Source organism: Anarrhichthys ocellatus, unplaced genomic scaffold, assembly GCF_004355925.1.
Source record: "Anarrhichthys ocellatus isolate YVR2014 unplaced genomic scaffold, GSC_Weel_1.0 scaffold7, whole genome shotgun sequence".
Classification (NCBI taxonomy): Eukaryota; Metazoa; Chordata; class Actinopteri; order Perciformes; family Anarhichadidae; genus Anarrhichthys; species Anarrhichthys ocellatus.
In genome coordinates this window covers 2,573,237-2,591,778 of record NW_022280037.1, presented here as the reverse complement: position 1 = coordinate 2,591,778, position 18,542 = coordinate 2,573,237, and the positions used below count along the sequence as shown (strand labels likewise).

Here is an 18,542-nt window from a genome sequence, read left to right as displayed (position 1 = left end):
ATATAAGACTGGAAATAAGAGAGGCTGGGTAGCAACTCTTAAATTAAGAAATAAGATCCTTAGTATTGGAAAACCAGATGACTTTAAACCTGATTGGCTGTGATCGGTGCCCAGTTTCACTGTCCTTGACATGGGACATTGGAATTTCACTTCTTAAGCTAAACAAATATCTCAATTTTTTCACCACTTAATAACATTGTGGTTTTAGGGCATCCATCCATATGTAAAGATATTCTAGTTTCAATCTTCATACAACAGAGCAACTTGTAATGCAACTGGTGAGGACATCTTTACAGATATGCAAATCTCTCTGTAGGAAATGAAAGCGATACATAAGGAATCTACAAACCAGCCGGGAGAACTGAATGTGGATGTATTTTTTTTCCCCCTTTGACGGCTTTCTAAGAGCCAATGAAAAGTCACTGAGGTGTTCAATTTCAGATAAGGGAGGCCTACTCTTCAAACCAATTTCAGAATCAGCATCGAGGGGAAACGGGAAAACTCAGCCAAATTCAAAATGATTTGACAACAATGTGTGTCTTGGTAAAACGATGCCTTTGCCCTAATGACTTAATTTATCCAAAGAGAACGTTCAAGATGACTTAGTTGGTATTTTAATAAACCTGTTCAGGTCTTAAGTCATAACCAAAATGACATACAGTATATGGGAGAGAAAAAAACATCTCATACCTAAGCCAATGACTTTTGGCTTGTGACTTGACTGACGTCTCTTTGCGAGCCCCTTTAGCAGCCAACATTGGTGAATTGTGATGCGGAGCTGCAGTTTTCTTGATCAAATATCCCAAGCTGCACATCAAAAAGCAAAAGGGCTCTTTGAAAGTGGGTGATGATCCTCTGCCTGACAAATCGGCCCAATTTAGCAGGGAGACACTGGCAGAGATTAAGGCTCCACTCGCAACACTGCCTGGCTGTGGCTGTGATCACATTAGCTAGTAGCAAACAGTGCACTGTGACGGACCTACAGCGCAGCCACCTTCACACTGCATTCCAACATCAGGGGCAACTTTATGCCAACTACGACACATACAGTACTTAGTAGAAAATATATTTAAAGCATTATAAAGCATCCCCAGTCTTCAAAGACATAGAAGAGTGTTTTCTCACAACAAACCTCTAAACCTGTGCATATTCTGCAGCAGAGACCCCTTCTGTTAGTCCAATATTGAGCAAAAGCAAGCAGCAAAATAAAAATATGTTCCTATATTATTTTTGTGTTGACTTTTTTTGAACCACAAACATAAAGCAGTAATGAACAGGGTCCCCAAGCGAGAAAATAATTATAGAGGGTTTCACGTGGAGCCTAGTAGTCCGATAATAAGCCGATCAGAGCAAAGACCATCAAATTGAAAGGGCAATTTTCAGATTCAAACCAAGGCTGTCATAGCTTCATGGTTACATGACACAAAATCTTCAGCCAGAAGAAATTCAAATAAGATGAAAAGAAAAATATTGCCACTGTGATCTTACATCTGTCACATAAGGAAGGTTCCCAACTATACACTCCTCTAATGAATGGGCACCAATTCTTTAGGGCATGGGAGTACATTAAGTGTCTGGAGCAGATTAATAAAAACTCATTAATGAATAAAAAAAACAAAAACTCATCATGTCCTACTAAAACCCTTATTTCTCCGACATGAATAAGAGTGGAAATATATGTTAAACTGCAGGTCCAGTCCCAAAGTGTTGGGCCTCATTCCTGCATGCTGCCGAGCATCCACAGGGACAGATGGAAAAAGAGAAGTGACACACACAAAATACGCATGCACGCACACACACACACACACACACACAAGTGCCAGAAAATGGGCCGCTAATCCACTCGCTGAAGGAAACACAGACAGATGACTGGCTTCATGGTCTTGTCAGATTAAAAGGAAGGAGTGTGGCATAGTGACTGAGGGAGTCTGTCTTATGGCCGTTTGTGTGACTGAGAGAGAGACGGGCTGAAAGAACGAGACAGTCAGAGACCCCACTAGGGCAGCCCCCTCTTAGACCAAAACGGCCATTAAATCGACTAAGATTTATTTAGTCGATTAATCGTTTCTATGCTTTTTTCATGCTGAATGATTCATTTCAAAAACGTATGAGCACGTCTCTTGTATACACAGACTTAAAGGGGTACCTTTAAATTATTCTTTGTGGAGAAACCCGGTTTTGTAGATTGAATAAATAAATTGACAAAATTGTATGAGTGTTAGAAGACTAAGAATTTCTTTAGTCAAGGACGGCCCTAGACCCCACATCATAAGGCTTCTTCCAACCTATCCTGCCATCCCCTGTCCACCCCCTGCTGGATTAAACAGAGGCTTTTTTTCACAGCTCTGTGGGGCATGTCGTCCAGACAGCTTGAGCCTGTTGACTAAATTAGGTTAACTTCCTATAATTGGGTCTCTGACCTCCCAGCTGGTCCGTCAGGCTCGTCAAATGATGAGCAAAGCGCTGGTGCAGATGCAGATGCAGCGTTAGTGATGTCACGGCACACCTCAGAGGTGCTACAATTTGTAGGGACGAGTCTAGACACAAAGTACTGCGCTCTGATATCATGCCCTTATACAGACTGAGGATGTGTTGTGCATGTGTTGAGACAGTAGACAGTGGGCCTCCCCCCCCTCCCCACGCGCACACGACAAGGAATTAAAGGGGGACAGACAGCAGTCAGTCAGCAGAACAGTACTGTGATGATGAATCACAAGCATGAACTTAGGGTCTGGGTTTTTCAAATCTGACTCACAAAAATCTGAGCAAGTTAAGCAAAGACCTGAGTCATCATCAAGACACAGTGCTAGACACTCTCAAAGACAGAGCCCCCTGGAGGGGGATCCCTGTTGCTGAGCTAGCTGCTGTACCCGAGAGAAAGGACAGCATGCTGGAGTTGAAAGACTCTTCGTCCTGGGTCTCCAAACAGAGAGGGAATGAAGTTCCCCAGTGGACTGGGCAAGTGTTTCCAAAGCCGAGACAAAGGAGTCAAAGGATTGCCCTACAAGCTTGTAATTACTGTGTGCTTGAATGGGGCTAAGGGGCTGTTTGGCTGACACCATTGGCTTTCAAACAGGCACCCTACCATTTAGCCCATTGGCTCACCCTGTCCCCTAATCTTCCTCTGCTCTAAGGGCCGACTGGGCTGTTGGGCAGCAGGCACAAAGGTCCCTCTGTCCCGGGCAAGACTGGGGCCCCATTCCAACATAGTGAAGTCTTTGAAAATTGCCTGGCACGGGAACCTCACTGTGGCCTGCCAGGAAAACCAAATGAATCAGATGCAAGGGGAATTGAAGATGAAGCAAACACTGAACCAGGACTCGGAAACAATCGAAACATCAAAGAACTAGAAGGATACATTTGTGGTGAGCACGGGAAGGGCTCACCTGTCCAGAGAAATAGCAAGAAGGCACAAAATGATCCGTGTGAGTTTGTATGAGTGTTACTCGCTGCCGCAACACATATGAACTGACAGATGACTGAGAAACATGGGAAAAACCTGATGAAAGCGACAGAGTGGAGCCAAGCTGCAGTTACTCTTCCACAGTGAGCAAGCTTTCCCACAAGGTTGTGCACCAGTCAGACAGAGGATTTAAACTCTGGAAGAGAAAAATTGGGCAGTAATAATAAATCCACTGACTCCTTCACAACATCATTTCCTGTCAAGGAAGTAGTTTTCAGGAGTGAGGGATAGACTGAGGTCTCTACACATCTACTGAGGTGTAGATTAACCAGGGCCACCCGTAGCCATAACAGATGCACAGGAAGTAACAAAGCATCTCCACCATTCCCCCGGCTCCCATCTGCATAGCTCTTTTTTTTATTTTTACCCTTTTTCTGTTTGCTCCCCTCCTCCTGTATGTGCATCTGGCTACGAACCAAGCACAAACCCGCCCGTCTGTTTGAGCAAACCTGTGAACCCGACACCTTCAGAGAAAAACAGGCAGGCCCGCTGGCAGACAAGCAATACTAGCATCATCCAACCGCGAGCCGACATCCTGGAATTCCACCAATTTCAGTGGAGGAAGTGATGTGAACGTCTGTGTGTGTGTGTGTGTGTGTGGGGGGGGGGGGGGGGGAGAGAAGTAGGGCATGTTTGGGCAAATACTTAGAGGAAAGTGCAAGACTGACTGTCACAGTGATAGTCAGTTGTAAAACACTTTAAAGTCTGCCATCACTTTACTACTACGGTCTTCTATCTCTGCAGCCAAGTTGTACCGAGAGCCTTGATTTATGAAATACCAGCTCGGGATGAAGTGGAACGCCACAATAACAACGGGAACTGAACCGACGAATTGTTCAACCGACCACACATGTGATGCAAACTCTGCGTGTAGTTGGAGCACTTCAAAAACCGGTGGCAGTGTATCCACATCCATCATCGCCATTGTTCTGTGATGTGCTGCCGCTCTGCCCCGTCTCTGGGCCCCTCTCTATCACTGCAGCACAGCTCAGTGAGTAATGGGCATAGCTAACCACTGGCAAAGTGAAATTCACTCACTGCCTTACACATGAAGACAGGTCTGGAGGAGCGCCAGGATATATTCATTGCCATTATCTCCGGCAGGGTGTCCTCGATCCTTCCTCTCTTCTTATCCAGAAAGTACTCCACCTTTCACATTTTGCGTGGGTGAGACGGCAGGATAAATAGACACTTGAAACACTTGACCGTGTTCATAGTTAGAAATGGTAAACCCAGTCCTATTTCCAATGTCATTATCTGGGTGGGCCAGGATTTGGACAAAGACAGCCTTTGTCCAAATCCTAGAGGGTCATTTACCTCGAAATAAAAGCTAATTGCACTGCTAACAGCTTAGGTGGTCTGCCTGTCCGGATTAAAAAAGGATCACTACTTCTTATACTCTAATCTTTTAGCTAACTCGTCCAAAACAAAGATGAAAAAGCCAGGCTTGTATTCAGTTGATTAGGTACATCAACGCAAACTTTACAACTTTATGGTCCATAAATACAATAATCTACAGAGACGGAGCCAGAGTTGGTTTAGTGCCTCATATTTGACGTGGTTTTATAGATGACTTGTCTTTATTGAGGAGGTTCAGATTTAAGCTCGTCAGCTTTTAAAAAGCTGTGCATTATAAAGAGCAATGGAGAGGAAGCAGTGCGCTGCTGCCTGAAGAGGAATGTAAAAAATTCTAATGAGGTGGCTACCTGGCTGCTGCAGCAGTTGGGAGCTGAGGTTTAAAGTGGAGGTCTGCTCTAGGCTGCACTTTCCCTCTTCCTGCCCTGTCTGCCCGGCTCCATCGCGAGGACTCCATCGGAGAGACAGTGAGCTCCTGATTTACATGGACAGGTACACGCAGAGACAAAGGCTCTCACACATACATGCGCAGAGCAAAACCCTGAAAATAAAACACCAAATTCCATTGAAACACAAAAAAAAGCTGATTTGGCTCATGAGAGTAAACTCATGGGACAATAGTTATTTCTGAATAAGATAATTCAAACTACTTTCTGTTTCTGCAAACATCAAAGACAGCACTTTTCGGTCCCATGCCAGCTCGAAGAGAAGCTATTTCTGTAATACCGGCCTCAAACTAAGATGACCTTTTCTTGGAAATCACGTTTGAAATGCAAGTTATGGTCTCTGTTAGAGTCCAATTAGGGCTGCCCATGCGAATAAACACGGTGGCCATGTGTAACTCTGCAGACGTGTTTCTGGCTTGATTGAGTGCCATAATGTGCCCAGCAGGAAGTGTTCGCAGATGGGAGGCCAGTGAGGCATTATAGTATATTCTTGTTGCCGAACAGACAATAGATACTGGCTGTGAGCCATGAACTTTGTTCTTCTCAATCTTTTTATCAGGTGATGAAGAGATAAATCATATTGTATAAAGTTGCATCTCCATATCACCACTGTCAGCTTTCCGTACCCACGTTTAATGAACGGAAAGCTGACGAATCTGTGTAACCATTACTGCATTTCAATAAGTTCTGGGACACTTCTAGTAGTGAAATGGTATAATAGTTGGGTGTAGTAGTAGTAGTGGTGGTAGGGTGTGTGTGTAACTGTATTTTACCCGTCTTGTGGTGACATAGTTTTGTTTAAACTGTCACATTGTGGGGACACACCTTCCTTTGGCACATTTAGGATTTAAGGATGAAGACTAACTGAGGTTAGTTTTAGGTTAGAATTAGGCTGGTAGTAGTTATGGTAAGTCAGTAAATTAATTGAAGTCAATTTAATGTTCCCAAAAGTCAGGAAAACACAGATGTGTGTTTGTGTGTGTGGCAAAAAGTAGTTCCAGACACAGGTCTTGTGTAATCACCTGTGACAGCAGTCTGGTATAAATGGGTCAAACACCTGTTGATTTTTGGCAGCAATGAACATGGGTGTTGTGCACCATTGTTCACCCGGTCTACTTTCACTCTGAAAAGACTCACATGCAGGTGCTTGATAGGCACACTCACATTGTAATCCTTGTCATTTTGGGCTTTTGCTACTGTGTATAAGGGATAGGTGTTGCAAATTAGCATCCACTATAAACACTATGATACTTGCATTGGACAGCTGTCTTCAATTTCAAATCCATCAGATTATCTGAGAGGCTGTAAAGTGACTCCCGCCTAGGCAGTCATTCATTTGATTTTAACAACTGTAGGTTTATTGCTGTTATATTGGAATATTTCGACATTGTAGTAAAAATTGCGAAAGATATTTATGTTTTTTTGCATTGCTGAAGTGTGCAACCAGGCCACTTGGATTAAACCCCAATGCAATGGGAGCATTTCCCAGCAGCGTGCCTCATTTAACAGGGCAGTGTGGGCTCGGGGTAAAGAGGTGTTTATAGGGCCACTGAATTTCCTCTATTCGCCCGAGGAAAGGTATATATGCCCTGCTTAATATCTGAAAAGCTGTGAATGTGTTCCAAAACAAACACTCCCAGCTCAGCATGGGGATGGCACATGCCTTTGTGTGTTCTCAAGTGTGTGTGCTCTGTTGGGATGAGGCAGTTTCCATCAATTGAGGATTAAAATAGAAGGGATGCGAGAGTAGCAGCAGTATAATTAACAGTGATGATGCTCTGAGGAGGGCTGAGTGAATAGTTTGTGCGTTTGCCGTCTATAATTCAGCCTCTCCACGTGCCAGAAGACTGGGGATGGGGGCTCAGCCCGACAAAAACACTTCCCAAGCCTGCTATTACTTCATTCTCTGATCACAGGCACTCTCAAGCAAAACAAATCAGAGTGAGCCTGCAGTGCTGCTCACACATCGAGTGTATCTAGCATGTTCAGATTCATTTCGACCGCTCAATGTCACGTTACGGCCGGGGGGGGCAGCAGGGTTGTGGCGCTGCAGAACGTTTGAACAGGGATAAACAGAGTGGGTCAATTACATCACCGTATTTTGATTGTGCGAGCGCCTGGTGCCGGAGATGGAATGTTTCAGCGTGTGGCGTGCACAGCTGGCGGCTGGAGGTTGGGACATCCAGTGGTCACACACACACACACACACACACTGCATGCCAGAGAACCCCGCTGTGTGCATGTGTGTGCCCATCAGTGAGTATTGATCCTTTGACCCGTGCCAGTCCTAGCTTGGCTCAGGCCAATACAGCCATTTACTCCCGTGGCCCATGGCTACTAGCAGTGGAAATAAAATAAACGCAGTCAATAATATTCCTGAAAATCATCATGCTTAGAGGCAACAAGCGTGCATAACATACAAATCCTTATTGGAATACTACTCACGTGGCTCCGTTGTTCCTAATGGAAACAAACTAATCAATGCTAAAATGTTACGGCTCAGAGGACGATAATGTTGGTGGCCTGATTGGGTCACATTGCTGTGGTTATGGATTTTTATTCTTCTTAGCTTCCACGATGGACTGCGATAGATGTTTGTATCTGTATTAAGTGAATAAGATTGTATTCATGAGGACAGAGCCAGGATGAGAGAGCTAGTGTACAGCTGTGTATGAGCAGCGAGGTCAGTTGACAGCAGCCTGACGGATTCTCAAGGCAGAGGGGTCAATATGACAGATGTCTGTGATGTTTGGAAGTCATCCGCTGCCCTGTCCTCTCACATCCTCCGCCTGATTGCACAGGTAGCGAACTAGCCACATCACAGAGGACTACCAAGACAGAATCCTGATTAGACCACCTTTACCACAGTAAAGCACATTCTAATTTATTGCAAACTCAGAAATAATAAAGTGTTTGGAGTGAAAATCAGAGCCTATGTGCCCATTCAACACCAACCTAGTATCTGTTGCTAAAACACAGACACATTAACTGAATGCTCAGATCAGATAACAGTCTGGCAGGAGAAAGGAATGAAAACATTGTCGGCAACAAAGAAATAGCTCACAGGGAAAATTAGGAACCCACAATAGGAACCCTTTGTGTTGCTGAAATGGCATTTTAAAAATGTGAATACCTTCGGAGTGACATATTGGTTTGTTCTTTGTTTTGATAGTGTTGTCTGGACAGGTTGTGGCAAGGTGATGCTATGGAAGAGGAGCAGTTGTGATGGTTTGATTAGGCCGCTTGGGAAGGGTCGGGACCCTGCTGAGCAAACATGAGAAACATGAGCTTCACTGCAGCAGCAGCAGCAGCAGCAGCATTGACCACGGGCTCTTTAAAAGGCCCCCAGAGAATGCAATTAAATCTATCATAAGATGCTCTACACATCCTTGGAGTTCATTTTGTCAGACAACCTGATCTATCAATCGATCAACAGCTGCTAGGCCAACAAATACACCTCTGCAGCAATCAGGATGAAGCACATCAACTAATTTAATAGCAGAGATGAATAGAGGCAGCCGTAGAGGGATGCATTTCAACTGTACGAGGATTCCCCACAGACTAATATCAGTGACAGAGGAGCATGAGAGTGCTGCTAGGAGACAATAGGATCCTTAGCTTACAGGGCCGCAGTGAACGGGAGAACGGAGGCAGCCGTCGTGGAAGGCCAGAGTCAAGGTGAAAGCTTGATTAATATCCCCTCACGTTGGCCAAATAGCTGCTGTGCTGCCACAAGACATTAATTGTGTGACTAGTGCACAAGATCTTCCCTGCAAAATTTGGTAACTTGGTTTGCAAGTATGCAGGCCGAAACATGAGAATAGGATCTTGCCAGGTTAGCGATTTAACGAGGTAGCAACATGGGCTGCAGTGCTGGGGACGGGGGGGGGGGGGGAGCTTCAGTGCGAGTTAACACGAGGACCAGCAGAGTGAGGGCTTATTATCCTTGCAGAAAAACCTCAGACGCATTCTCTGCCACGTCTCTGGAGAAGCCTGGCAGACTGTGTTGTCCCCCACAACTTGGAGGGCAGCCTAATTCCCCAACTGTGGACTCAGCAGAAAGCTCAGGTGAGCCTCCGTAATCTACATTATTTGTCAGAAACAGCAAATAGTTTCTAAAAAAGGTGCAGTTCTGGACATGGAAGGGCTTGATGCGGATACTAAATCCACAACAACAGCGTAGCAAAGTCATACGCGTGAACCATATTGATTTTGGCACGTGTCCAGCGCGTAGCCCAGTGCACTTCCAGTCCAATTATAAACAGTCCGGCCGCAGGTTAATCAATTCATAACACAGTCTTTTGGACTGCGATAAGTCAGCTAGTGTTGCATAACAGTGGTGCCCTGCTAGATCAGTGTGTGCCAGCAAACCCCAGTGCAAACCTTCACAGCGCTGTGCTGCTGGCTTGCACTGCACTTACTGGCACACTCCTGCCAGCTCTGCTACTGTGGTTTATCATGCATGTGAGCCAGTTCCCTGAAAGCCACATCTCATGTACAACAGCCACCCAGAGGGTGCAGTGTTTTCAATACTTTTGTTTCCATTAGACAACAAAAAAACCACACTATTGAAAATACATGGCAGCAAAAGGCAGACAAATGAACATCTGCTTAATTAATCAGACAACATCCGACAGTTGTCCCAGTAATTCTTCTGTTCTAGTCTTAGGCCATTGATAGAGTGAAGCAGAATGCAATTAACACGCCGCCCCCCCCCCCCACACACACACACACTTTTATCCCCCGGCTGGCAATAATCAGGACTTCGCATCCCCATAAGTCACAGAGGAGGAAAACAAACCAGTTTTGACTGGAGCGCTCCCCCATTCCAATCTACCATCATGAGTGTTTCCTTAAATAGTGTTTTAATTCCTGGTTTTTAGGGCCAGTTAACAATGAGGCAAAAGGTAAACATTCAGGGCAAACCGGGATGTGTACAGGTGAATGTCTCATATTTCTGGCATCAAACATCCACCCGTGACTTCCTCCAAATTGACATTCAAGGCCAGTACGAGTGGCATGTAAACACAAACATGGCAACAACACTACCGCCTCCCCTCCTCCCCAGCAGTAACAGTAATGAGAACTGCTGAACTAAGCACAAGCACTCACGTGTCAATATTCAGCTTTGCATGCATGTTATGCATACAGGCCCCGGTATCCTGGAATACATCAATGAAACACACAGGAAACAGGCAGCGAGAGAGGAAAGGCTGGGAAAGCAGACATGTTTGTTATTATCTGCCCTTTGCACCTGGAGCGACTTGAAAAAAGAGACTATGACCTAATTCATCAGATAGTGGTCTGTTATAAACTGTATAGCCTGATTATTTCAGTAGTGTAATATAGTATATGTTGTTATATATAAAATACTGAACTACATGGACAAACTGCAGGAATAGTGAGAGTGGGATATTTCCCTACTCCCTTCACTCAGTCCACCTGAAATTACTATTTGTTTAAAAAGTCATCTGAATCTAGCAAAGGACGCCTTCGGTTCACAGTGGTCTCATTCTCCAGCAAAGCCGAGAGGGAAGCAGGAACTCACCGGGTGGAAATGGACTCCCTGGTTCCAAAGCAAAGGATGTGAAAATGTTGGAGCAATACGAGGAGGGAAACAAAGCACAACACACAAACTACAGAGAGAATGCTTTGACTATTTTAGACAACTTTAAGCAGCTCAGACAGCGTTCAGAGAGTAGTGTTTTGCAGGGGGAACACTTCACACGGTGTATTGTTGAGCCAGCATTCCTGTTTTACTACAAATCACATAGTAAAAGTGCCACCTGAAAGAAACAAAAACAGTTGTAAGCGTGCAGAGGAATGAGGACAAGCTGAACAGACCTGTCTATTCATTGAGATCTGTTTTGAGCTCAGCCATGGCCGAGTCCTCACGCATTCCTGCCTGCTTCTCAGATTTCTGTCCACAGGAGGGACAACAGCAAAAAAAACTCTGGTTTTTGGACGTGGAATTATTTTTCCACCGCTGCTCACGCGGGCTCTGCACGGGGCACGAGGACATTTAACTCTGCTTGATGTTTTGATTCTTCTCCGAGCTGCAATCCATTCCAGGGAGCGTGCAGGCCCGAGCACAGAGACGGTGTCGCAACTGGCAGACATGTCGAGACAATACCGAGCAAGTCATCACTGTGTGGCAGCGGGGATGGCCTGCAGCAACACATCATCATCATCATCAGAAGAAGAATTCCAGATTTTATTATCCAACGTGTTGGTTTTTTTTTTAATCTTCTCTCACTTTAAGTTTTTCTTAAGTGGTTGTTTGTCAAGCTTTTTTTAAACGTTTTTCTTCCCCATCTTCCGATCTTTACGCCATGTCGTACTATTTTCGGCATGCATGAGGTTTGATGGGAGCAGAGAAGGGGAATTACACAGTGTCTGATCTCTGCATGACTGTGGGTTTTGGTTTGGGGGTTGGAGAGTTGGACGCAGCATGACAGAACCCGGGCACAGAGAGGCTGCTTTCGTGCATGAGCGTAGAAGTAACGGACCACCAAATGGACACACAGCTGTCAGTCAGGTATGAGGTCCAGACCAGAGTCAAGAGCAACACTTTGCACCTGTCTCAATGCTAAACTCCCTCAGCGGCAGTGAGCCCTACAGAATCTCTGGTATTGATAATTACAGTGTACGAATTGCAGAGCTTTTTTTTTGCGAGGTAAAAATTCCCTAAACTTTGTGGCAGGTTGGGCGAAGAGGAGGGGAATTTTCCCCTTGTCTGCATGCATTTACTCTGTGACAGTGCGCTGAAAAGGGATTACATCATCGCTATTGTAGCTTCCGAAGCCCTCTGCTTTCCTTCCATTGGCTGGTATACAGTGGACCGTCCGATCCAGACAAAGACGGAGCATTCCAACAGTTTAGCAAGCAGGAAACGCAGACCCGTATAGTCACACTTCATTACAATCAAACTCATCAACCCCCTGAGTCTCAGTCACCGGCGAAATAGACACTCACACGGAAAAACAAACGCTGGAGGCCACATTACCATCAAGTCATTTGACTTCTGACTATCAGTGACTCATCCTGGCCAGACCCATCACTCATCTAAAAACTGACGGAGCTTCCCTTTTTTTTTTGTGTGTTCTAAAAAAAGTGATATGTTTCAAGCTACAACTGAAGGTCGTGTGAAAACCCATGAACACATGACTCATGTTGGTGTCTGCCATGGAATAAACAAGCATGAAGAAAGTGGCCTTGTAGCCACACTGGTGCACCAGATCATCCAGGGCCACTTCTGAAGGTTCTGTTTGTCCTGTCTGTCAGTAACAGGCAGCTAGAAGTGACAGCGGCACAAAAAACCTACTTCACACATTACGATCATTAAAACAATAAAGATAAGTTCACTTTGAACTTGAGAATCAATCATAACAATAATATAATTTTCCGTTGTGAAATTAATTAAAACCGATAATTTAAGCATTTCATGACGGCCACTTAGCATAATTGCAGCACACACATTCCACAGTGGCAAATTATAAAGCAGCACAATGCTCCTCTTGTCTTTTATCTTTGCTCGAGCTATTCCCTTCGAGCCAATGCACAAGAGACAATAGAAGCATAAGCTCAGTTTAGCAACAGGAAGCATCCCTCTGTGCACGTTGGAGCGACTCTACGGCAAAATGAAGCACAATAACTATTGTTGTTGTTGTCTGAGAAGCATGATGCAATAAAAGTGAAAATAGAAACACTGTCCTTCAGTAATAAACCAGGGGGACTATTTCTGCTGGTAGACTTGAGACGCTATGGCTTCTTTCTCAAGGAACAATCTCATGTAGAGTTTTTGCATGTCGATGCATTTGGATGAGAGCAGGCCGGCACAAATCCTGATCTTTGGACTTGACCTCCCGAAATTAGATGTGTGTCGTCCCACGCAGTTATGCCTTATCTCAACCTTGAATGGGATTTCAGTCAGCGTCATCAAACACAGACTTGTCGGCCCATTGTGGCAGATTAAAACAGAGCATGCATGCATGCTCTTCCCCAATAGGGATACAAAGCTGCTGCCTCTGCATTAGATTAGTTCTCTATATAGGAAATCCCATCAGAGAAAGCAAGAAGCAGCCCAGCGTGAATAATAGCTATGATTTAGATGGGACAAAGCTGAGATTAGACTCACTAGTAAAAAAAATTGCAGCGCAGTGTATGATCAGTCATGCCCACCGCGCCGCAGGTCAGCTAAGCCTATTAAGAATCCTAAAAATCCTTGATCCTTGCCACAAGCAATAGACTCCAAAGCTTCATTTTCTCACCTGACTCATGGCCAAGTTATCCAACTCCAACAAGCCACTGGAGCAGGACCTATGATTCAGTGAGAGGGGATGTTCAATGCACCCACCTGCATAGTTGTAACTGGTATGATACAGCTGAGATTTTATAAATATGCTCGTTTAGACACAATGCTGCTTATGTTTGAGCTTTGAACGGTTGGCTCCGTTTCCTGCTCGTTACTAATCAAACAAACTTGTGTTTACCTTCTTGCTCAGCATTGCCAAATATTTCCTAATCTATCATGTAGCCATGATCTGTATTCTCTAATCTATTCCAAAACTGTCCATCTACAACCATAGTGATATATTTTGCACATTACGCAGAAATAAATCAGCAAATGGAGAGTCTGTATTGGGTAACATCTGCTCAAAGTGTCCTGGGGGACCGTGACTATAGTGGACACCCTGTTTGACATTTGACACGGTTTGTTTATTAAGATGAACCTGCATGCACTCAGCTTGGCCTAATCAGAAGCAACAGAAACAAACCAGAGCTCTCGGGGCCAGATGTGGCACAAGGAAGTCACCTGCGTGAAATCCGTCCTCGCGTGGCGACACCACCATGCTGAAACATTACAGATGACTCGGGTGGTGACACTTACACAAGGAGACGTCCTATATGTGGTGGTGTAGTGTGCACGACACCACCTGTATGTACAGCGGCTGCCCCAAAAAAAGCAGTGCTGAGGGGAACAATGCCCTTGACATATAGCCGCGGATGCTATGCCTTTGGACCCAGTGATAGTCGGGTACAAACGTTCATTACTGAGTCCGCTTCGTTCACCACCAACCCTATTAGTGGAACTAAAACACGGGCACTGATTGCGCACTGGCTCCACGCTGCACCTTCACACGGCACAAAGATACGCTTTGTCCACAGACAGATGTTGTGTGGAACGTTTGGCACCTCGTACCACGAGCTACACACCGCGCACATGACGAGCACCACGCTCCCGACTCACCTTTCCTCCTTTCCGCCCCGAGCTTGTGGATGTCACACAATACGAAGCGGGTTTTTTTTTTTTTTCTCCTTTTGTTTAAACTCGTAACAAGGTCCCGTAAGTCCGACACACGCGCTGCGCAGCACGCGTTCCTTCACCTTCTCGGGAAAACGTGTTCGCTCCGGTTCAAACCGAAAATAATGCCCCGGTGACGTCCTCCGACAGGCAACTTGGAAGTTTGATAGAAAGTTACGGGTTTGCCTGGCTGCGCTATGCAGCTGCTGGAGGGATGAGATCATCCACTCCCTCCTCTCTCTCTCTCTCTCTCTCTCTCTCTCTCTCTGACCTGGAGTCTCGCGAGAAGCCATCGTGGGCAAAGCAAACGTTACCGTGGCAACAGTGCTCACCTGTAGTGGGTAGACGAGGAGACGAGCGGTGAAACGAGGAGCTCTCACTCTGCCTTAGTTACACCCTTTTCTCTGTAGGTACACACTTTTTTATGTTTATCATGTCTGATTTCGGACAGAATTGAAGTCGCTCGAGTGGGCGGATTCAAAGATGTGGGCCAAAGATAAAGATATTCAGATAATGTTTCTGCAGTTACTTGCAGGGCTATTTGGACCGAAACATATGCAAATCAAAAGTATTGTCGAGAGAATTTGACACAAAGTCCTATGTGATGAGGTGGGGTTTTTTCTTCCATTATTTTAGAATTTCGAGAATCCATTTGAGTGGTTCATCACTTAAGCCTAAACGATCTTTGGTGGGTTTTTTCTGCAGGCTGAGTGTGCAGGGGAGCAGTGCAGAGGAGAGGCCCCTGGTATTCCTCCTCCAATATTTGCTGTTTCTAATAGGCAACAATACTCGGCTGTAAGCCACAGACCAGTAGGTTTGAGGGAAATATATTAATCAAATGTCCTTGTGTATCACGACAATACAAATATTTAAATGTGATATGCAAAGATGGCGAGTCAGGCGATCTACAAACATCTAAAACAGTGTCAAATGGCTGTTTTGTTTCACTGTTGTCCCCGCAGCAACCTGCCAAAGACATTAAGGCACTGCCTGTGTAGCCTGTGGCTCTGACATCATCAGCTGATGTGGATGTGAGTGGATGTGCAGAAAACCCACCGCTAATCTGCAGACCTTGGAAACAATGCACGCTGTGCATAGGCAATCAGAGCTGGATAAGAGCTCATTACACAGTGGCAAGGCCGATGCTCCTCTAAATTCATGATTTAGGAGTTGTCTTCAAGTGTCACCGTGGTAGTAAAGCATTCCTGCTGCTGTGCGGGCTACTGGTGTCAGCAGATACTTGGAAATGTTTAAGAAAGAAGATCTCAACAAATACAGACCGAATCAGCAGAGGAGAGGGTGCATAATGCAGAGGAATGGCCTGTGAGCTTTTAAATGTGCAATAAAAACATGCATCATAATTCCACACCCTTCCCACTGCTTGTCAAGCCTCATTACTATGCCTACACAGAGCTGTTTCAGACATGACCATCTATTTTTGTCAACCTTGCATCAGAGCAATACATCTTTATAGGTGCTGCCTCGCTGGTTATATGGTCTGCTTAAAAGAAGATGCATCAGTGAGAGAGAATATTGGTTTTTAGGGTTTTATTCCAGGGCAAACATTTTGTGAGCGTGTGTGAGGTGAATGTTAATTCATAAAAGCGTCACAGGAGTCATCTACTTGTATGGGCAAACCAGTAGCACCATCTGCTGGCCAGGCTCTGATAGGACAGGGAGCAGAACGACATGCAAAAGGAAAACAACCCTGCTATTCACGTTTCTATATTGTAGAATTCGTTTTACATACATCAAATCTATTCCTCCACTACTCTTAAGCACTTATAAGGCCTCAGATAATATTCCCTCAGCTTTTCAGAATATCACCGTCATTTAATAAGGCTTAAAAGTGAGGAGGACAGCATATCAGCTTTGACTAGGATTGATGAGAAGTCATTAAGAGGTGGAGGCTATTCTTAGGGTTTGGTTAATCTTAACAGTCTTTGAATGTCAGGCTCAATGGCAATCGTGGGGAACTTTTTGCTGTATCTCTTAAAGGGCTCTCCCTCCGGCCCAATGACAAATTTCTCAAAGTTCCATGAGACGTCCGTCCTGCTGATGGGACTCCAAACCAGGAACTTGGGGTCCTGCATGAAGGAGGTGGGGTCATCATCGGGATAGGGGAGCTTATCTTTGAGATAGGCAAAGACCGGGTGTGTGCTTGTGCCGTTGACGTCGCACTTCTCAAAGATGGTAAAGCTGGGTTGAAAGCCGCCGCCTGGACGCACATGTTGCAGGGAATTCAGGATCTCACCATTGCTGCAGTTCTCCTGCAAAACAGTGTTCATTTTCATATTGTCCCGTTGTTTTGTACCCCCCAGCTATATGGTAAAGACTTTAAAGGCCATTGTTCGCTTATCATTTTGGTGATAACGGGAATTAAGCTGGTTACAGTTTTCACACTATGCAGTCATGCTGTTCTTTTGAAATACTTGAATGAATCATTCTCATTGGGTAAGGCACACCCAATGACGATTCACAAAATAGTAGATTAAAAGTGACTTTAAACGTCTGATGAAATTCAGGTGACTAATTTTGACAAATGTATTTCATATCCAGAGAAAGCACCAAAATGGGTGAAGTTTTGTATCGATAAGTGAACTAATACAGTATATTTGACGTGAATAAAAAAAAACATCATCTGTATATAAAGTCATGTCATGAGATTTCTGGCCTTCCAGTGTATCTAGACCAGATATTGTAAGGTCAACCCGAACCATGCTGCTCAACTGACCTGATATCCAAACTGGTTACAGGGAAACCCCAGCACCACCAGGCGATGGGGGTACTTGCTCTGAAGCTGGTTGAGCTCGCTGAAGTCCCGGGCGGTGGTGCCTCAGAGAGAGGCCACATTCTCGATCAGGACTACCCGTCCCCGAAACACGTTGAAATCCACCGAGTCTCCCTCCAGCGTGGTGGCTTTCAGGTCGTAGAAGGTCTTGGCGATGAACGTCATCTCGACTCCTGTGCTTTCCTCACTGGAAGCAGACGGGATCTCAACCTGTGACTGTATCCAACTGCTTGGTCACCTGACTCACTCACTGCCTTTCATGGGTGTCAAATGACTCTGAAAGAAACTGATCCACACCGCACAAACAATACTCTTTACAAGTTGCAGATAGTTTGATTTAATGGATTATCTAACCACAAAAATACATAAAGTAGTTTTGCATGAATTACAATGACGTGCACTGTTATATTTCAGATGAGCTTTGAAAGGTGTTTACATTTTAGAAATTCCTTCAACCTAAATTTGTTGGTAATCATTGGAATTATTTTAAGTGAGTAAGTGTTACCCTGGGTGTGTATTTGACATGCTCATTGTAAAGAGAAAATGGGGAAATAGCACGTATTATGGCATGCATTTGGGTTTGGTATCTCTATGACACGTTTCAGATTTCTCAGTCCTTAAAAATTTAACGCGTCTTCTTCCACAGCAGCTGATGAAAAATAAATGAACCTGTCTGAACTCTCCGTGGAACCTAACTTCACTCTCAATCCAAAATGTAGTGACTCAGCAAAGCTCATACACCCAATACATCCATTTTAAATATGGCAATTTAAATTTATTAACTTAAAACATTGCTTGATTTTTTTTGCAACATCCTTACATTAAAATGACATATCTGTGGCACCTCAGCAAACCCTGAAAAGATTATTATAAGCAGTCGTAACACTGCTTAAATGTGTAAGATACAGTAGGCAATGCGAGTCACATTCGTAACACAAACTTACACATACATATACATTCAGGATGGTAAACAAACATGCACTGCATTGAGAAAGGTCACTGAACATGGCACAACACCGTCTCCCTTGAGGAAAATAAGCCCATTGTCTAAAACAATCCACCCCTGCTTGGTTAGAGTTTCGAGGTATACATAATTCAACTCTGTCCTCTGGCTACCTTGTTGTAGCATTTATATATATATATATATATATATTCATATGCACATGGATAGAGACACACATG

At 44.6% G+C, this 18,542-nt stretch overlaps 2 protein-coding genes across 4 annotated transcripts in view; both read right to left on the bottom strand.

The window, feature by feature from the left end:
* Positions 1–14,798, bottom strand: part of LOC116383377 (signal-induced proliferation-associated 1-like protein 1) — a 33,826-nt gene extending 19,028 nt beyond the window's left edge. For 2 of the 3 annotated variants that reach the window (XM_031847165.1, XM_031847167.1), the window contains exon 1: positions 14,516–14,798. The gene's annotated coding sequence lies outside the window, so the exon portion shown is untranslated. The other variant, XM_031847166.1, reaches the window with a different exon arrangement.
* Positions 14,799–16,485: 1,687 nt separating this feature from the next.
* Positions 16,486–17,525, bottom strand: gpx2 (glutathione peroxidase 2). Its single transcript, XM_031847181.1, has 2 exons — positions 17,304–17,525; positions 16,486–16,839 (listed from the first exon to the last, which is right to left on the bottom strand). The coding sequence occupies exons 1-2, from the start codon at positions 17,523–17,525 to the stop codon at positions 16,486–16,488; spliced, it is 576 nt and encodes a 191-aa protein (XP_031703041.1).
* Positions 17,526–18,542: the final 1,017 nt, after the last annotated feature.